This window comes from Ochotona princeps, chromosome 18 (assembly GCF_030435755.1).
Source record: "Ochotona princeps isolate mOchPri1 chromosome 18, mOchPri1.hap1, whole genome shotgun sequence".
Lineage (NCBI taxonomy): Eukaryota > Metazoa > Chordata > Mammalia > Lagomorpha > Ochotonidae > Ochotona > Ochotona princeps.
In genome coordinates, this window is record NC_080849.1 from 30,097,185 (window position 1) to 30,118,396 (window position 21,212).

At 45.4% G+C, this 21,212-nt stretch overlaps 1 protein-coding gene across 2 annotated transcripts; it reads right to left on the reverse strand.

Moving 5' to 3' along the window:
• Window positions 1-2,768: 2,768 nt before the first annotated feature.
• ZNF397 (zinc finger protein 397) lies at window positions 2,769-7,947 on the reverse strand. 2 transcript variants are annotated; one of them, XM_058676750.1, is made up of 4 exons: window positions 7,881-7,947; window positions 6,251-6,743; window positions 5,913-6,054; window positions 2,769-4,228 (listed from the first exon to the last, which is right to left on the reverse strand). In XM_058676750.1, the coding sequence occupies exons 2-4, from the start codon at window positions 6,662-6,664 to the stop codon at window positions 3,177-3,179; spliced, it is 1,608 nt and encodes a 535-aa protein (XP_058532733.1). In that variant the 5' UTR covers window positions 6,665-6,743; window positions 7,881-7,947; the 3' UTR covers window positions 2,769-3,176. The 2 variants fall into 2 exon arrangements, with proteins under 2 accessions (XP_058532733.1, XP_058532734.1); XM_058676751.1 differs by lacking the exon at window positions 7,881-7,947 and adding an exon at window positions 7,656-7,766.
• Between the last annotated feature and the right edge of the window lie 13,265 nt (window positions 7,948-21,212).

Sequence of the window (21,212 nt, forward strand, 5' to 3'; positions counted from 1 at the left end):
AAGAGCTTCCGTCCGGTGATTCACTCCCCAAGCGGCTGCAACGGCTGGTACTGTGCCAGTTTGAAGCCAGGAACCAGGAACCTCCTCCAGGTCTCCCACATGGGTGCAGGGTCTCCCAAGACTTTGGTCCGTCCTTGACTGCTTTCCTGGGCCACAAGCAGGGAGCTGGATGGGAAGTGGGACTTCCGGGATTAGAACTGGTGCCCATATGGGATCACAGCACGTTCAAGGTGAGGACCTTAACCATTATGCTGTCATGCTGGGCCCTGTACAGGCAACTTTTTAAATAGCATGTGTACAGACCCAGCGCAGTAGCCTAGAGTCCTTGCACACTCCAGGATCCCATATGGTCGACGGTTCTAATCCCAGTGGCATTCTAATCCCTTGGGGCCCTGTGCCCATGTGGGAAACCCAAAAGAGTCTCCAGGCTTTGGATTGGCTCAGCTCTGACCATTGCGGGACTACTTGGGGAGTGAATCATTGGATGGGAGATCTTCCTCTGTCTCTCCTCCTCTCTGTATATCTGACTTTGCAATAAAAATTAAATATTAAAAAAATAGCATGGATGCTATGGCCTGCCTAGTCTGTCGTTTTGTTTTACTAATGATGAAATCGAGGATCGTACTTAAGTTAGCTAATGAACTGAGATATAGGAAGGACAGAGAGGTTATGGAAAACAAGTGCTTTGTGTAATATTTTCTCAGCTATCCTGGGCTTTCATTCACTTTTCCCTGTAATGATAAGAGAACTATGTGTGTGTAAGTAGTGGGCAAAACTGGAAAATACAGAAAAGCACAAGAAATTGCCTGAAACTTCACACTCAGACATAATCAATACAGCACTATGGGATCCAACATTTCCAGTATTTTTAATAAGTATTTTACACAATATATTGTACATACTTTTAATATATTTAGCAATATACCATGAATGCTTCATTTAATATTAACATTAATTTTATAGCTGTTAAAGACTGTACATTCATGATGGTTTCTGAAGTGTACGTTTCCAGGTAGATTTCAAAGTCGAAATCAACGCTTGCTTAAGGCTTCTGGTACTGACTTGCAGATGTAGTACGGATTTCCACATCAGCAGCAGCACTGAATTCCGATTTCCCTGAATCTTGCAGAAGTTCCAGCTTCTGTAACTCTGCTCTAACATGTGGTTTAGCCACCTAGTGTCCATTGGTGCTTGTCCTTTTCTATGCATATGTTTAAATACCAGTTTTTCCGTTGGGATGTTTTCCTCACAGCCTGACAGTGTAGAGAAATGGCTCCTCGGGAGGATTCTGCCTTGCTAATGCCTTGGCTCAAAGCCTGCAGCTCATCACCACCTATCATATAGCTAAAGATCTTTACCTATATACTCTTCAGCCTTCATTATTCTTGCAAAATATGGGCTGCGGTGAGAAGGCACATACACAAAGCCTGAGCCTATTACATTTCTTACACACATTGTTCTTTGTATGGAGTAATTTCTCTTGGGCAACATACCAATTCCTAATGTCTTTTCAATTTATTTGGATCATTTTCTGTGGATAAGGAAGAAAATAAGTTCTTATATATATTATATATTTTAGCACATTTACTATCTTTCCCAAATGATTTTACCCTCTTTTTTCAGCCTTCCTCCCAACTCTGGCAGTTAGCCCTCCTGCTGTTTACAAAGGTCAGCACCTACCTTCCTATGTGTGCCCCAATGTAAGCATTGCTTCTCTTTGCTACTGCTTATCCTCATGGAAATCCCTTTTCTATTCTCAAGATTGTACACAGACTCATTTCCTTAAGATGTGTCATTCCTCCATCTTATTAGGTCTTCTGAAAAGCATCTTTCTGGATCATCTGTAAAACTTTCTCTATTACATACCACATATTATCCCACTTTTCCTGCTGGGCCCCTCAGGAACAGGGAAGTCTTCCCTGGCCAGGACTGTTACTTTGAATACTTAGCAGTGTCTTTAACAAAGTTTGCAAAGGGTTTTGTGAAAAACTACCAAAAAGACAAAACAGAACCTGTGCAAGATGCCTGCACAGTGGGTCACAGACCCTGAAACAAATGCAGTGGGAGCTTCATATCCTTGGGGACTGAGGGGAATCTGACAGTAGCTCTGTAGTGTCATTTCTGGGAAATATTCTATCAGCCTCTTCAGGTTTAGGCGGGGCTCTTTCCACCACTATACTCACAGACGTTCTAGCTTAGCTTACATGTGAACCCGCATATTAGCCCTTTTCTGGGGTCACATCAGTCATGACAGAGCTCCCCACTATCTTGGGGTCCAAGGGACCTAGGTGCTATGAGCAGGCATTTCTCCTTTGCTTCTTTTCTTGCAATAGACAGTGCTTAGGAGACTTTGGCTACACTGGTGCTTCTCCTAAAGCTATGAGGCCTCTTCAAAACACACAGTACACATGTTCTACAGTTTGCTCATGCTTTTTGTGGCTTCCTTTACCAGGGTCACTCGCCCTGGACTACCTCTTGGCCAACTCCTCCTCATGTTGCAGGTGTTTGACCCCATCTCTTGGTGTGAGGCTGAGTACAGTCGCATAGTGTGGACTGGATCACAGTGTCACTGCCAGCGCTGCCTCTGCCTATCAGCTGTAGAGGTGACATCTTATGTTGCATTGCGACCCCCTGGCACAAAAAAGTACAAAAAGTTGGATAAATTAATTTATGGCTTTTCTTTTCCTACTTATTTCTGACCCATCCTAGACATACATCGTTGATGAAATCAATTTTCTTACTATTTCCTCACTGCTGTTAATTGGCCAGTACAAGTTTTTCGGACTCATGAGACAAAAAGTCCCTCACACTGTCTACACCAGCCCTCAGACCTGACTGACAGATGCAGTGGCACTGGCTGGGTTGCTCTACCTTCTCCGTGACATTCTCAAAGAAAATGAGGTTTCACTTACATTTCTCCTTTTGAGATTTCCTGAGTATTCCCACTGGTAAACAAAACAAACCTGGAAGGAATTATTCTGCTACCTTCTACTAGTTATAGGAAAAGTTTTCAAGGGACAGTTTGTACTAGCATTGGGAAGAGCTGCATAAAGCTGTTAGACGACCCCATATAATAATAACCTAGTAATTTACACCCTTTATGGAGTCTTACTCCAAAGTAAACCCTTCTAACAAAGACAACAGTCTGACTTCAGTAGTTACAATGGTCACTGTATTCACAAGTCTACAGTGTGGACTCTCTGATGGCGCATAAGGACAGATCTGTGCCTGAACGCCTTTCCACATTCATTACATATGTACGCTTCATCCCCAGAGTGGATCCTCTGATGCTGAACCAGGGCTGAGCTCCTTCTGAAGGTTTTACCACATTCATTACACTGATAGGGCTCCTCTCCACTATGAATTCTCTGATGTCTAATGAGGTTTGAGCTCAAACTGAAGGCTTTCCCACATTCGTTACATTCATAGGGTTTCTCTCCACTATGGATTCTCTGATGGGTAATCAGCTCAGAGCTCTGCCTGAAAGCTTTTCCACACTCATTGCATTCATAGGGTCTCTCTCCTGTGTGAATGCGCTGGTGTCTTATAAGCTTTGAGCTCTGGCTAAATGTTTTCCCACACTCATTACACTCATAAGGCTTCTCACCAGTGTGAATTCTTTGATGTATGATAAGATATGAACTTTGACTGAATGCTTTGCCACATTCATTACACTTACAAGCTTTCTCACCAGTGTGAATCTTCCGATGCCTAATGAGGGCTGAGCTCTGGTTGAAGGCTTTCCCACATTCACTACACTCATATGCTTTCTCACCACTATGAATTCTCTGGTGAATAATGAGATATGACCTCAGACTAAAGGCCTTGCCACACTGGTTACATCTGTAAGGCTTTTCCCCAGTGTGGATTCTCTGATGTTGTGTTAGAGAGGAATGCTGCTTGAAGCTGTGCCCGCATGTATCACATCTGTAAGGTCGCTCTTCTACTGGAACTTTCTGACATGTCACAGAGTTTGTACTTAGAATCACACATCTCTGAGGGTCATCAAGATGGTCTGTCTTTACTGGAGATTTGTTTGTGAAGAACATTTGACTAAAACTGCCCCCTCGGGAAGGGGATCTTCTCGATTTTTCTCCTAATGCACGTCCCTGCTGCCATTCTAAACTGTTTTCATGCTCACAGATTCCTTCAAATGAAGGTCCCAGAGGAGATCCCCGTGATTCCTCTCCTGAAATGTCCTCTTCCATTGCTGTCTTGTTCTCACAATCTGAAATGAAAAACAGCAAAAAAAAAAAAAAAAAGACTTGGCATTTTATCTTGGTATTCAGTTTATGGGTCAAAATAGAAGCGTGTACCTACAAACTCTCACTGCCCACTGGCATCTCTTCTTCAGCTGCTCAGAGTGGAGTGCTTGCACTTTCCTATTGCTGAAGCCTGCATCCACTCCTTTCAGGACTCCTTTGAGATTTCAACTCGTCAATTAACCACAATTCTTTTCCTATTATTTTCAACCTGTTGCTGGAGTTCTGTTCACCACAGTAAGTTCAAGTCTCTCTCATTTTTCTTTTTAAAGATTTATTTTTTATTAGAAAGTCAGGTATACAGAGAGGAAGATCCTCCATCTGCTGATTCACTCCCCAAGCAGCTGCAAGCCAGAGCTGAGCTGATTTGAAGCCATGAGCCCGAAGCCTCTTCTGGGTGTCCCACGTGGGCACAGGGTCCCAAGGCCTTGGGCAGTCCTTGACTGCCTTCCCAGGCCACTACCAAGGAGGTGGATGGTAAGCAGGGCCATCAGGACTAGAACTGGCACCCATATGGGATTCCGGCGTATGCAAGGTGGTGGTGACTCCAGCCACTAGGCTACTGCACCGGGCCCAGTCTCTCATTTTTGAAATCAAGCTCCTTGCTTACACATCTCTCTCAAGCAACCTTGTCCATTCCATTCACAGTAAAACATCTGGAAGGGTTTCTGTACACTCATTCCCGTTGCTTTCTGCCCAATTCCTAACTCCCCCTCACCCCCAAGCAGCTTCGTCCGGTACTCCTCCCATCGGGATCACCCACTTCCCTGCTGTGGCGTCTAGGTCTTACTAAGCTGGCCTTTCTGTAGCACCTTCCCTCTGGAGACCAGTTCTTTTACTCCCGTTAGCCTAATTTCTGTGATTGTTCCTTCTTAGGCTCTAAGGTTAGTCACTCAAACACTAGTGTTTCTCCTGGGCTCATATTCACTCTAAAAATTCTGTCCACCAGGTGTCAACTACTGCTTACACTGTGAGCTAGTATCTTCCCAGATCGCTAATTATGTCAAGCTCTAGAGTCAAATCCAACTAGTAACTGAGCGTTTTACTTGTGAATACTTCATAGGCACCAGAGTGGCCCGAACTAGACACACCAGCGGAGTATTTGTTCTTTTATTTTACTGTTTACAGGAATAGCACCCCACTAATAACCACGTTGTCCAAGACTGAAACTTGAGTATCACCCTCCTCTCCTCTCCCTTGTATCCTAGTACAGTGTACATGAGTCAGCTTTGATTTTCTTTACCCTCTATAGTAACACTGATTTACCCACTTAAGCTACTTGGATCATAACAAGTCTCTAAAAGGCCTCTACTCTCGCCTTCCTCAAATCCACCTGCTACTCTATAGCCAAGTTCTGAACTACAAGCCCAATCATGTCACTCCCTTGTCCAAAACCCTTCAACTGTACGCCACTACACTTAAGAAACTGTACAAATCCACTAGCATGACATACACTTGCATCCCATATTCTAATTCATTTTTTGCTACCACTCTTGTATCAATTCTTTAGTCACATCAAACTGATTACCTACAATTTCCAGAATGGGTTGCATTCTCTAACCTCAGGACTTTGTGGCCTTTGCTTAGGATAATCTGCATCGTTACAACCAGGGGCCCAGTGCTGTGTTCCCAGACTAGTCTGTTCCTCACCACGCTTGGGGGAAGGGCAGGGGTTCCACGATTGCAGCTGTTTCTTCAAGGGCTGGCACTGGATGTTTGTTGATTCCTGGGATGTTACATGGCATGTCATGTCCTTCCATGGCACTGCTGGTCCCTGTGGATTAGCTGAGACCTGAAATCAGTAAAATACAATTAGCTGTGTGAAAACACCCATAAGGAAGGGCTTACTAAAGCAGGTTATCATGGCGGGGGGTGACAGGTGTGACCCTGTCTGGTTCGGGTTCAGTGAAGACATACAAAATCGCATCCTGTTGTTATGACATCACATGGTCCAGGTTTTAAACTCCTTTTCCTTTCTCTGTACCTACCTGCTGCCCTGGTTCATCAAACTCCCCCTCCAGCTCCTCCAGCAGGGTCACGGCCTCCTCTCCACTGGCTGGCTGACGCTCGTGCACCCAGCTCTGCAGCTCCTCCGGCAGGATGGCCAGGAACTGCTCCAGTACCAGCAGCTCCAGGATCTGCTGCTTGGTGTGCACCTCGGGCCTCAGCCAGCGCTGGCAGAGCTCGCGGAGCCGGCCCAGAGCCTCCCGGGGGCCAGGGGACTCATGATAGCAAAACCTTCGAAACTGCTGGCGGAACAGCTCTTGGCAGGACTGAGTGCTCCTACTTGGTTTACATTTCTGGCCCCAGGGGAGGCCGTCTTCTACTTTCACTAGTATCAGTCCTTGGTCGCGTAGATCTTGGGAGATCACAGCTGAAACTGCTCTGGATTCCATATCCATTCTGGGCTGAACCAACCGAGCCAAAAAGTCAAACTGGGTTCTAAACTTCAGGAAGTTTCTTTGTGTAATCTCTTCTCTCCTGAAGAACATGAAAATGCTGTTAACTATGGCAAGAAGAAAAAATAATAAGAATTTGTAATAATAAAGATCAGGCACTTCAGGAACATATGGAAAGGGAACAAGTTTGAGGCTTTAAAACTGTCCCCATATGACAAAACCCCAAGCCATTCACTTTATTTTTCACATTGTTTTTCATTATGTAGTATTCCTGCCACTAACCTTAGAAATTGCTTTAGAAGGCACTATTGAGATGAATCAGATAGTGAGAAAGCGATCTCCTTTTCAATACTTCCAATCTTATTGCACCAGGGAGGTGGGGGGCATTACCCCTTGCCTGGGTCTCATGCTGGCCTTAACAAGTAGGTTTAACACTAACATAAAGGCTTGGCACTCAGACTTGCAACAGTAACAGTATCTAGGGAGAATGTTAACAGCTGCCTTCTAAGTGGAACAGATAATGTGGACTTTCATTAAAGGTAGTAAATAAAACTTTATGAATTTAAGTAACCCCGTTACGGAGTGTTTGCTATTGGATTGCGTTTGGTATTCGCTGAATCTCCAACACTGAGGCGCTTCCAGCGGGTTCCGTTTGAACTGCACACCACGTTCCAAGGGTTTTTACTCTTAAGTGAGGAATTAACCACTGAGGATCTGAAAATGTTTACTGTCAGGGACACAACAGCCCAAGAGGGCAACCTCAGTGCTCGAAAAAGCTTAGGATATGCAGGGAAGAAACTCTTTTAGAAACAAAATCAGGTGGTGGGAGCGAACTGTTTTCTGTATCAACAGACAAGGTCTGATCTGGGGGCGGGACAGCTCGAGTGCGCGTCCTTGAGTTGGACAGCAGGAAGGCAACATGGCATCCCAAACCTAAACTTGCAGATTCAGTTCCTAGGCTACCGGCTCGGCCGGGTTAAGGAGACCTGTTGACCTGTTTTTCCATGGCGGTTAAACCAGGGAACCGGCAGAGTCATGGGGCGGGGGCGGCGGCTTTCCCTGGCAAGCCGGGGCGGGACGGCTGCCCTCCGCGCCCCCAGCCGCGGGACCCCAGCACGAGCGCCTCCAGGGCGGCGCTGCTCCGTCCCCCGGCCGCCGGCAGGCCTGCAGGGCCGGGCGCCCACCCGTCCCCCTCCGCCTCAGGGCCCGCGTCCCTCACCGCCAAGCCCAGCAGCGGCCGGGACGCCAGCAGCCCACCCCGAGCGCCGAGCCACAAAGACCGGAAGTGCGCGTCCGGGGTCTTCCGCTCGCACGCCCCCGCCCGCACCGCCCCCTGCTCCCAGGCAGCCAATCAGGGCTCGGGCTTCCTCCCTCAGCCTAGCCGGGTCAGTGCCCGCTGCCCGCTCCCCGCTCCCCGCTCCCTGCTCCCTGCTCCACGGTTTGGAAGCCCGGGCGCTGCTAGCCGGTGGCCGGGGAGCTTGGGGAGGACGCCCCCCGCTCGGAAGGCGCGGTCGCGGGGCCTCGGCAGCCTCTCATCGTGGTCTTCTGACACTTCTCCCATCGTCTTGAGCAGGGTCTGTATTCCCGACCCGTTCTAGAAAGTACGCCGGTGTTCCAGCAAGTCTGGTAGTTTTGTAGGATCTCCGCCGACCGTAAATGTCTGGTTGAACGGGTTACACACAACAGAAAGCACTTGGGTCGCTCTAGGCTGTGTGTGTCGTCCTGAGCCTCACAGCTGTCCCCGTGACCAGACCCTCCCAAGCCCCCAGGGTTGAGGAGGCTCTGGAGTCCCAGCAGGGTCTCCCCGGCTTTCCCTGGAGCTCAGATGGGGTTAAATCACTGCTTATAATTTTTAGGCTGTTCATGAGGTGAACAATAGTGCCTCATGTTTTACCGTCCTGAGCTTGAGATTAAGATAGTTCCTCCTCACGTTGCTTGGCTGTTTAAAATGCTTCTTCAGCAAAAATGGCTTTTCCCTTTTTTAGAAACAGAAGTTGTATATTAATTGTGTGTGTGTGTTAATAAGGATTTCAACTGTTACATTTTCTCATTTATTTAAAAAAGCACATAGGCTAATAAGGCAATACATTTATAGAAAGAAATGCTGCTTTTTTTTCTGTCTGGCGCCCGTGCTGAGGCCCGTAAGCTGCGCCTGTGCCTCTGGCGTCCCTTAGCTGAGGCCTGGCGGCCCCACCGCCAATGCAGCTTTCAGCTCAGGTGCCTGGGAAAGCAGTGGGAGATGGCCGAGTGCCCAGGCCCTGCCACCCTGTGACACACTGGGATGCACTTTCTCTTCCCTGCCTTCTATAGCCATTTCAGGGGAGTAAGTCAGCGGATGGAAGATGCCCCGTCACTCTTTTTGAATAGATGTATCTTTTTTTTTAAAAAGTGTTATCCATTTTTATTACAAAGTCAGATATACAGAGAAGAGGAGGAGAGACAGAGAGGAAGATCTTCCATACGATGATTCACTCCCCAAGTGAGCTGCAACGGCCGGTGCTGCGCCGATCTGAAGCTGGGAACCAGGAACCTCCTCCGGGTCTCCCACACGGGTGCAGGGTCCTCTACTGCTTTCCCAGGGCACAAGCAGGGATCTGGATGGGAAGTGGAGCTTTTGGGATTAGAACTGCTGCCCATATGGGATCCTGGTGTGTTCAAGGCGAGGACTTTAGCCGCTAGACCACACTGCCGGGCCCAATAAATGCATCTTAAAACAAACAGGGCCTGGTGCGATAGCGTAATGGTTAAGGTTCTCGCCTTGAACGCCCCGGGATCCCATATGGGCGCTGGTTCTGATCCCGGCGGGTCCACTTCCCCTCCAGCTCCCTGCTTGTGGCCTGGGAAAGCAATAGAGGGCGGCCCAAAGCCTTGGGACCCTGCACCCATGTGGGAGACCTGGAAAGAAGTTCCTGGTTCCTGGCTTCAGATTGGAGCAGCAACGGCCGTTGCAGTCACTTGAGGAGAGAGTCATCGGGGAAGATCTCTCTGTCACTCCTCCTCTCTGTATATCTGACTTTGCAGTAAAATAAACAAATATTCAAACAAACAAACAAAAAACCGAGGGGAAGCAGCAGCTCGGTCTTGAAGCTCTGGCGCTTCCTCCTCCCATGCTCCCCACCAGCAGCGGCTGTGCGAGGGCGACCGGGCAGCCGAGGTTCACTCGGCTTCATTTGTGCTCAGATACCTCCTTACGTCAGACTTTTTCCCATTTACTTCTTAAAAATGATTTATTTATTTTTATTGGAAAGTCAGATTTATAGAAAGAAGGAGAGACAGAAAGATCTTCCATCCACTGGTTCACTTCCCAAGTAGATGCACTGGTGGGAGCTGAGCTGATCTGAAGTCAGGAGCGAGAAGCTTCTTCCAGGTCTCCCACGCAGGTGCAAGGTCCCAAGGCTTTGGTCCTAGACTACTTTCCCAGGCCACAAGCAGGGAGCTGGATGGGAAATGGGGCAGCCAGGACACAAACCGGCACCCAAATAGAGTCCTGGCACGTGCAGGGCGAGGACTTCAGCCACTAGGGTGCTGTGCCAGACCCCAGGACACAGATTTTCTTAAATGGACTCAAACCACGGTCAAATACATGTTGGTACCACCTGAGAAGAGAACAATAAAACCATTTTTCTTTTTAAAAAAAGATTTATTTTATTGCAAAGTCAGATATATGGAGAGAGGAGGAGAGACCGATCTTCTGTCTGATGATTCACTCCCTGAAGTGACCGCAACGGCCAGTGCTGTGCCGATCTGAAGCCAGGAGCCAGGAACCTCTTCCAGGTCTCCCACATGGGTGCAGGGTCCCAAGACTTTGGGCCATCCTCGACTGCTTTCCCAGGCCGCAAGCAGGGAGTTGGAAAGCAGGACTCCCGGGATTAGAACAAGTGCCCATATAGGATCCTGGCGGGTTCAAGGTGAGGAATTTAACCGCTAGTCCACCGTACGGGGCCCAATAGAACAATTTTTGAAAGTAAATGGAAAAGGTCCCAGAGATGCCATATGTGTGCCAATTCATGTCCTGGCTCCCCTGGTACACGGGGCTCACAGACCTGGCACCCACCATGCAGGTGGGCCCAAGGCCTTTGTTTGATTTCTTAACAAACCACAACTAATAGCATCATCCTTGTCATCCTTACCTTGACACTATTTGACAAGTGCCTAGACTGCTTCCATATAACTGAGGTGCAGTTGGTTCAGTACTCACTAGTAAGTGAGCCCAGTGGGGTGGAGCTGGAGTGCTACCTGGGACGGACTCCTCCCCAGGGCTGTGCTCCCACTGAGCCGTCCTTCATTGCAGCAAGATGCCATTCTGCTGGAGTCTCCCAGTGACATGCGAAATGTGAAACCACGACCCAGCTGCTGCCGGGCATGTCGAGGCTACTGCTTTGTACACGCCAAGTAAATTTCTTACAGTCACATAAGTCTAGTTAGTTTAGTTTTGTGTTTAGATAGCAACCGATTTCTAGCCTTCTTGGGAAGCTTCATGGAAAGCAGGGTTTCGAAAATGCTATAAGTGAGAGGGCCTGTCGGGGACTGTTCAAGCTGTAACATCGAAGATGCTGGGAGGAACGGTTTGTGTTGATAAGCATAACTGGCAGGATAAAATAAAATCAGGAACATACTCGAATCAGTGCATTTTCCTAATGATGGAAGCCGACCTCCCCAAACAAAGTAAGGCAGTGTTTATCATCTTGTCTACATGGCCAAAACTTTGCCGTAATTCTATTAGTCTATTAGAAGGGCCACATACTTGGAACATCCTTTCGGTGTGATTATGTGAGGATGCTGATACCCATCTAAAACACCTCATGGGAGAAATCCTCCACGAGAGAGGCTAGCTATACAGTGGACAAGTAAATTAGTCATCCTAAAAATATTTATTAGCTTTGTAGCTATTGGGTTGGAAGTGTATAATAGTATCTGTACAGATATCTAAAGGGTTAATGTAGTAAGCAGTAGAATGTTATCACATATTAATCATCATATTGTACTGAAAGGCTGTTACATGTGGAAATGAGAGCTTTGCCGTATTACATAGCTATTTTTCAATTTCTCATTTCTCAAAGTCCCCTTGATCTTTTACCTCTTTTTCTCTGTGTGTTAAAAGGCACTTTGCTATTTTTTGTTAACCCCCATTATGAAATCACAGCAGCTAATCATTAGCAACAGTGGAGACACTCTTTCATTGTGTGACTGAAACCATCCCCTATCCTCTCTGCTCTGGGAATCGTTACACTGAAGTCCACACAGCGTGCAGATTGTTGCTGACCCTGCATTTCACAGTACTAGTAGCCCCAGGATTTGGGAGCCATTTTCCTGGACAATGCTGCCATCTTCTGGCCACAACAGGGCTACATCCAAAGACTACGAATTGAACCCGTGGTTATTCTTTATAACCTGTAACATTTTTTTGTGTATACAAATTTAAAATTTCAGTATATAAAGCCTAAATTAAATATTTAGAATACCAATAGAAATCATATCACATCCTAACGATTCAAAGTGTTTTGAACATTTTCTGTAGAGTTACTTGAATGCCAAGATGCTGTGATCGTAAATTTTAGGGCCCAGTGTGATAGCCTAGTGGCTAAATTCCTTGCCTTGCACAGACCAGGATCCCATATGGGCACCGGTTCTAATCCCAGTGGCCCTGCTTCTCATTCAGCTCCCTGCCTGAGGCCTGGGAAAGCAGTCAAGGACGACCCAAGCCTTGGAACCCTGCCCCCATGTGGGAGATCCAGAAGTTCCTGGCTCCTGGCTTTGGTTTGGCTCAGTTCCAGCAGTTGCAACCACTTGGGGGAATGGATCAGTCGATGGAACATCTTCCTCTCTGTCTCTCCTCCTCTCTGTATATCTGACTTTCTAATAAAAAATAAATCTTTGGGCCCGGCGGCGTGGCCTAGCGGCTAGAGTCCTTGTCTTGAAAGCCCCGGGATCCCATATGGGCGCCGGTTCTAATCCCGGCAGCTCCACTTCCCATCCAGCTCCCTGCTTGTGGCCTGGGAAAGCAGTTGAGGACAGCCCAATGCATTGGGACCCTGCACCCGCGTGGGAGACCTGGAAGAGGTTCCAGGTTCCCAGCTTCGGATCGGCGCGCACCGGCCCGTTGCGGCTCACTTGGGGAGTGAATCATCGGACGGAAGATCTTCCTCTCTGTCTCTCCTCTGTGTATATCTGGCTGTAATAAAATGAATAAATCTTTAAAAAAAAAAATAAATCTTTAATTAAAAAGTAGATATTTCTTCAAATAAAATATACAAATGGTTCCCATGTGAAACCAATATGCATTCAATATAAACCTTTTTAAATTTTGAATTTTCAAATTTTACCACCATTCTGTGTTTTCCACTTCCAGTGTAGTATTCAATAAATTATGTGAGATAGCCAACACTTTGTTACGAAGCAGGCATTATTTTAGGTGGCATGCTGAGTACATTTAAGGCACTTAGTTTTGTTGTTCAGTAGGTGCGGTGTAATACGTGCATTTTTTGACTTCTGATATTTTCCACTTCTGACGAGTTCAGCAGGACACAACCCCACGGTAAGTTGAGAAACATCAGAACAAATAAGCATGTGATGCTCCACATCAGCCATCATTAGGGAAGTGCAAATTAAAAAAAATATAATGGGGTACTACGAAAAAAGGAAGCTGTTGGTGAAGAAGTAGAACCATTAGAACAATTGTGTCCGAGTCTGGCGTGGTCTAGCGGCTGAAGTCCTTGCCTAGAATGCGCCGGGATCCCACATGGGCACCAGTTCTAATCCCGGAAGCCCCACTTCCCATCCAGCTCCCTGTTTGTGGTCTGGGAAAGCAGTTGGGATGGCCCAAAGCCTGGGGACCCTGCACCCATGTGGGAGACCTGGAAGAAGCTCCTGTCTTATGGCTTCGGAACGGCGCAGCACTGGCCGTTGAGGCCACCTGGGGAGTGAATCATCGGACGGAAGATCTTCCTCTGTGTCTGTCCTCCTCTCTGTATGTCTGCCTTTCCAATAAAAATAAAGAAATCTTAAAAAAAATTTTTTTATTTGAAAGACAGAAATGGAGAAGTGGGAGGGGAGAGATCAGTCTCTAATGCTGGTTCACTGTCACAAGTGCTCCACAATATCTAGGGCTGGGTCAGACTGAAGCCAGGAACCAGCAACTCCATCTTGGTCTCCTGCGTGGGTGGCAGGGCCCCAAGTACTTGGCTGCCTGTTGCTTTCCCAGTATGTTAACAGGAAGCCGGGTTGGAAGTGGGCACTTGAGCCAGAATTCTGACGTGGAATGTCCGTGTCTCGAGTAGCAGCTTAACATGATGTACCGGAGTGCTGACCCACTAAGGCTAACTGTTTGAGAGAAAACTCTTTTTTGTTTGTGTTCATTGCTTTTTCTAAGTTGCTGGCTTTTCCAGCTCCAGGTTTGGTATATACTAAGCAAAAAGAAAAGCCTACGGAACTCACCACTGATCTTCCTTGAATCCTGAGAGGTCCATAGCCTATAAGCCTTTTTCTTTCTACCCTCCAAATTGTTTTGTTTATATTATCTATACTGTTCAGAGATTTTAACTATACTTATCAGGGGGAGTAGGGATTAATGACTTTAGTCTACCTTGTCCTGAAACCAGAAACCCATGGAACAGTTTCTATGTGTAATATTACTTGTATTCATATTTGGGAAGCCAAGACTGAAGGACTCTCCAATATGTAGTTTATTTTTGTCAAGTATTGTAGAATTATCACCAGTGGAATTAAAGTCATATGCTTGAAGTTGCTGTGCAGATGTCAAGAACAAATAAGTTATTGGATGTAAACTCGAGATGTAATTCGGGGAATGTAGAATGACAATAGAATATTAGTCGAATGTGTCCATTGTTCATCACCCCTTCTCTTTTTGACTGACTATTTTCTGAGAACTTCAGGAAAGAGCCCTTCATGGAAGAGAAGGACCTCAGAGTCTCTAGGAAGCTTTTCCAAAATGACACGTGCAGAGCTCTAGTGAGGCACACGCTCATCAGCGTTGATTGGAGTTATGTAACTCAGACTAGCCAGGACTTACAGCTCGCTCTGTTAATGTCTCATCTACTGCCAGACTCCCCAAAGGCCCCCAATCTGGCAAGGCCGCAGGAAGACGCCGTGCAACAGTGGTTCTTTAAAAAAAAATAAATAAAAAGGCAGTTCAAGCTGTTCCCTGTCATTTTAAGCTTAGATTTAATCAAGTCCAGCCAAAATTATTCCACCCAGGAGCTATTATCACATTCCTGCTTTTGAAAGCAGCTAAGGCCAAGGAATTGTTGGTAATCACATCCAATCTTGTAGAAACAAAAATTTAGATAGCCTCCCAGTCCCTAACTCCAGCTTCCTCTCCCCACCTAACGTATTAATGATGTTACTTAGAAAAAAAAGGTTTGTATTTTAATTTTTAAATCTTCAATCTAGAACTTTTATGCTAATGAAAAGAATACTGAATATGGCAGGGAAACAGTTGGAAAACTCTGATTTTCAAGGGCATTAATATGGAAAACTGTACATCATTTTATTAAGCTAGAAAAAGAAAAATGCAAGCGATTATAACCTAAGATTGACAGTCACAGCCACCAGTTTTTATTTATTTAAATACTCTTTGAGCTGCAAATCCTGGAAAAACTTGAAGCTGAAGTGAACTGTAATCCCCTCTCTCCACATCTGTTTCTTCCCCCTGTTTTACAAGATGTTTACACCAAAAAGAAAATCCTTAAAAGGGCCTGTTTTCTAGCGTGCTTTTCCAGAAGATCTGTGGTGCTGTTTGAGCTAAGTTTCTATTATATACAGAAGCTATTGGCACTTTAATGAGCGGACACTTTGGTTTGGATGGACAGCCGTTCAGAGCCATCCTGAGGTTGCAGGATGTCCTCATTTTAAGCAAAACTGAGAAATACATGGAAGCAGGCTGTGCAACATCAGGGCCCTGTTTCTCTTTCCTGAGTTCACCCAGTTCCACCATAGTCTCCAGTCCCAAGGCCTGAGTCTACCCTCATTATGCTGTCGAGTTGAGCATATTTGCCAGTATGAACTTAAGGCATATTTAGAACATGACCTAACGAGGATGTGTGTTCTTCCAGTCTTTTTGTTTTTACATAGGGTTGTTGGAAGACAGAGAAGTGCTCTCCTCTTGTCTGCTTTCCTGAGACTGCAAGGTAAGAGTGAGCTAGCATGCCATCGGAAGGGCTGTGGACCCATGGCCTGTGTTTGCTTGATGTAAACATGAGGCTTTCATGAATTAGGAAAGGCCCTTCTGGGAGCGCAAGGGCTGTAACCTGAACGAATCACTGGAGGCCAGGCATCCAGGGTTCTCCGGGAAGAGCTTAAGCTAAAGACCTTCCTCATTGGGCCATCAATCCAAATCAGAGTGTCTGTTCATTAAGTTGTAAGTGGCCATCTGTTTGCTAATTCAAGCACTTTTTCCTTTAGGGGCCAGCTCCTCATACTATTAGCCTAGGGTCAATCATTAGGTGAAACACAGGTCCATTTTATCTGGAGTGGAATATGGCTCACTGATTCTTCCAGTTGGTTCGATTATTTGAGGGGAAGGGAAAAACATTGTGAAAAACCATGTTATTCTCAAGTTTATAACAAGGACTAGTTATATAGACTCTGGATTGCTATTTGGCTTTGGCTAAGTACAGTTGAATATTCCCAAATGTTCTGTTATTCTTTGTCTCGGTTTGACAGTGAAGATGGTCCTGTTTACACGCTGTTTTTTTTCTTTAAGAGCTAGACATTGTTCTTTGTTTTTTCTTTTCTTCTTTTTTTTTTTTGTTAAGCAGTACACATATTTTAATGGAACAGTCATATAGTATAAAGGCCAAGTTTAGATAACCAATGCTAATATCTACTTACCAAATTCGTACAAATACATGTATGTGTGAGATGGATTAAAGAGGTAAATGTAACAAACAAAGCTATAGGAGAATATCCACTTATTTCTTTATTTTGTCGTTTATTTGTGAGAGAGAAACAGACAGATCTTCCATCCGTTGTCACTCCCCAAATGCTTGCCACAGCAGGAGTGATCCAGACTGAATCCAGGTGCTCAGACCTCAGTTTGGGTCTCCCACAGAAGTTGAACTGTCCTTGTCGCCTCCTTTTGTGTGCACCAGGAGGAAGCTGGAATCTGAAGTGGAGATGGAACTCACACCAGGCACTGAGATACAAGATGCAGGCATCTTAAGCACCATGCCAAATGCCTGTTCCTGGGAGGAGATTTTTGGATTGTAGTGACAATAAAGGAGAAAGGGAAGGGAGCTTCTGGAAATGGAAAAATCAAGAGGCATAGAGTCAGATTTAAATACCATTAGAGTTGGAAGTTTCTAATGATGATAACTAGTTAAGGAAATTATTCATAGTGCACTTATAACTACTGTCACTAGGGGCCAGCACTGTGGCGTTGAAGGTAAAGCTGCCACTGGCATCCTATGTGGGCGCTGGTCCGATTGCCAGCTGCTTCAATTCAATTTATAAAAATATATATTTTTTTAAGATTTGATTATTATTGGAAAGCCGGATATACACAGAGGAGGAGAGACAGAGAGGAAGATCTTCCGTCCAATGATTCACTCCCCAAGTGAGCCGCAATGGGCCGGTGCGCCGATCCGAAGCCGGGAACCAGGAACCTCTTCCAGGTCTCCCACGTGGGCACAGTGTCTCAAAGCCCTGGGCCGTCCTCAACTGCCTTCCCAGGCCACAAGCAGGGAGCTGGATGGGAAGTGGAGCCGCCGGGATTAGAACCGGCGCCCATATGGGATCCCGGGGCTTTCAAGGCGAGGACTTTAGCTGCTAGGCCACGCCGCCGGGCCCTATAAAAATATTTTTAATGATGTTTTACATAGTTGATCAGGGTAGGAAGGGTCAAGAATTGGGGAAAACGGGCGAGACCATTGTTTACACATTTTCTTTTTCTTCTTGTATCTTGGGGAGGGGGGAGAAATATACAAGGGGAGAAACCACTCCCAGCCTCCCAGTTGACTCAGCACTCAGGGATGGGGAACGGCCACCTGCTGTCATCCCAGGGTCCCCAAGGTAGAGCATTTTCTGAGAGTTCTGGTCAAGTGGCTTAGACAGTTCTGAGATGCAACTCATAATGCCGCTTCAAGGATGAGGAAACTTTTCCAAGGTCCATTGGCTGACACCTCTGAGTATCCATTTGCCCATAAATTTTCTGTTAAGCTCTCCTGGGATCGTTAATAAATTTGTTCTGCCTTCCTTCCTCTGGCTGTGGGCACTGCTGCTTCACTTGTGATTCAGCTACTTGCTAATGAGCCTGGAAAAGCAATGGAAGGTGACCCAAATGCTTGAGTCCTGCACCCATGAGGGAGACCTGGATGAAATTCCTGGCTCCTGGCTTTGGATCGGCTCAGCTCTGGCTGTTGTGTCTACTTGGGGAGTGAACCAGTGGACAGAAGATCTTTCTCTCTGTATCTCCTTCTCTCTGTAAATCTGCCTTTTCAATAAAAGTAAAAATAAATCTTTTTGTTTTGTTTTTATCCCTTTTTCTGTTTTCTTCTTCTTTTTTGATTCATTTTTTTAATTAAAAAAATAAATCTTAAAAAAAATATGTCCCATGGGTGTGAAAACCTACTCAATAGAATTTTAAAAATTCTTGAGTTTTGATTTCTTTTTACATTTCTCTTTCATTCTAAGTAGCAGTTGGAGCTCCACGAGGGAGCTTATTTTGCGTGGGGAGAGTTGCCTGACTGGACTGTCTCCCTGTGCTGTATCTCCTGCTTCTCTTCCCGGGTAGTGTCTGCACGTGGTGTTGCTTTCCTGAGCATGACTCAGTTCCGCCTTTCACTGGCCACGTGCAGCACTGGGGGGCTCTTTCATCCTCAGCTCATGAGCTACACAAAGTGGTAAGACACAGAGGAAAACCTTTCTACCAACAGTGTAAAGACAAAGCACAATTTCAATAAAAAGTTCTTGAGATTGGCATTGTGGCACAATTGTGTTAAGCCTCCACCTTTAATGTTATTGTCTATCACACATGGGGATGCTAGTTGGAGTTCTAACTGCTCCACCTCCAATGCAGTTCCCTGCTGACGCACTTGGGAAAGCAGCAGAAACTGTCCCACATGATAGGGCTCCTGCCCCCTCATGGGAAACCTGATCCAGCCCTGGATATTGTGGTCATTTCCACCAATGGGTGGAAGAGCTCTTTGTCTTTCTTTTTCCCTCTCTCTGTCACTCTGGCTTTCAAGTAAATATTTAAGAACATGTTCACAGGATATGTGTAAAAAGGGATTTCTTGCAGTTCATGAAAAGCAGCGGATTATGTAACATGTTATTTTGTGGGAGTCGCTTAAATTAGGATGGTAGTATTGATATTGTTTCATCAATTATGTTCAGAATTCTACAAATTGGCTAATAGGTATACTAAGAACAGTCCACCTTTCAAACTTTAATTGAATTGTTGCCTTAATTGTGGGCATTAGCCAAGGTCTGGATTCTGGAATGAAAATGCAATTACTTCTTCCCTGGGATGGAAATTCCAGTGATCTGCGTCAACTGCAGTAATCAGCAGCGTATGACAAAGTACTCCTTCCCAGTGGCGTTTTCCTCAGCTGGGTTTATCATCCCTTTGCTTAAGTTGCTATAGATGTTCTTAGTAAACTCTTCTGCATTTATTTGTATCTACTAAAAATTTAGTCAATGTCTGGAAATGTAATTTATCCCTAGAAGTGCACTGTCTGCTACTTGCCTGGATGTGAAGAAAGTAACTGTGAGGTTGTGGATCTCATTTTTTATTTTTCACAAATAGCATGCTTTGAAAGAGAAGCCGTTCATTATTGCCCCTTTCTCTTCTCTATATGTTCCTCCCTTAAGAGGAATGCAAACTGAAATGAACCTTTGAAGAATGAATACTTGTAGGCAAAGCAAGGATGAGCAGCAGAAGTCTGTAAGAGTTCCTCCAACAGTGGAGGAGCCAAAAATGAAGTTGGCCTCTCTTGGCATACCTGTCTTTCGTCATTTCAGATCGCCTTTCTAACTATGTCCCTGTAATAATAAATAATAGGTACCTGGGCCCAGCGTGGTAGCCTAGTGGCTGAAGTCCTCACTTTGCACATACCACAATTCCATATGGGCTCTGGTTCCCATCCAGCTCCCTGCTTGTGACCTGGGAAAGCAGTCGAGGACGGCCCAAAGCCTTGGGACCCTGTACCCACGTGGAGATCCAGAAGAAGCTCTGGGCTCCTGGCTAAGGATTGGCTCAGCTGCGGCCGTTGTGGCTGCTCGGGGAGTGAACCAGTGGACAAAGATCTTGCTCTTTGTTTCTGCTTCTCTCTACCTTTCCAATGAAAATAAAATAAACCTTAAAAAATAATAGATACAATTAAAAATTAATCTGGACGTTATATGTAAGGTGGAAAATATTTATATGTGTAATACCCAGTGTGAAATATCCAGGCTGCAAAATTGACTAGATTCTGTAAAACCTTAATGAAAATGATCTGCTCCTAGGATTTTCTCCTAGGAATATGTTTGTGTATCTACAAGAAGATTTAAGTATTAGAATTATTATTGCTGCATTATTTGTAATGACAAAATTTATAAGTAAGCAATGTGGCATTCCATTTGGTCTGAGAAAATAAATTATGGTATATCCATACATTGAAATAATGTTTCGCTGTTAGGGAAAAGTGAGGCAGCCTACATACCAACATGAAACCTTCTTCTACAACACTGCTGAAAAATCAAGGCACCTGTGCTACCTTCCTACTGATGTAGAATGATTAGATAAGACTATATGGGAATATTACAAATAATAATTATTTCCAGGTTGCCAGGATATGAATGATGATTTTTCTTTATTTCCCAACATTTTTAGTGCCTCTGTAACTTCATATGGAAAACTGAGGAAAAATGAAGACTTGGGACAAATGGTTGTCTAAGCATCCACGATAGGCTGTTTCCTAAGCTTTGATATTTTTGTAACTACTCCCAATTTTGTGAAAAAACAAACCAGAGAGGTGTTCTGTTTCTTTGCTGTTGATTTCTGACTCTACTTAAACACACTTGACCAGGTCTCCAATTTCTGCTGTTTCTGTTGTAGTCCGAGAGGCAGTGATGTGGTTTCCAATGCGAGAGTCATAGCATTGCACGTGCTCATGCATTATCATGAAGTCCTGAAAAATAATCTGGTTTCCAGACTTCATTACTGGGTGGTGTAACATAGTTAAACTCAAGATTGAATTAAAAATTTTCAGCTTTGACTGAAAACTCTTAACTGTTTTTCGTTTTTTTCTTCTCCTTTTCCTGCTACTGCTTCTCTTTCTCCTCCTCCTCCTCCTTCTTCTTCTTCAAGATTTGTTTATTTTTATTGGCAAGGCAGACCAGATTTATGAAGAGAATGAGATACAGGGAGAAAGATCTTCCATCCGATGATTCACTCCCCAAGTGAGCGCAACGGCCAGTGCTGCGCCCAATCTGAAGCCAGGACCCAGGAGCTTCTTCCGGGTCTCCCACAGAGGTGCAGGGTCTGAAAGCTTTGGGCTATCCTCTACTGCCTTCCCAGGCCATAAGCAGGGAGCTGAATAGGAAGCAGCTG

Bases quoted from the DNA above. Each gene is read 5' to 3' on its own strand.
- ZNF397 (XM_058676750.1), bottom strand. From the start codon at position 6,664: ATGGATATGGAATCCAGAGCAGTTTCAGCTGTGATCTCCCAAGATCTA. The intron at 6,055-6,250 runs GTAGGTACAGAG...TACTGATTTCAG, and splicing joins TTGATGAACCAGGGCAGCAG to GTCTCAGCTAATCCACAGGG. The intron at 4,229-5,912 runs GTGAGGAACAGA...TTTTCATTTCAG, and splicing joins CTGCCCTTCCCCCAAGCGTG to ATTGTGAGAACAAGACAGCA.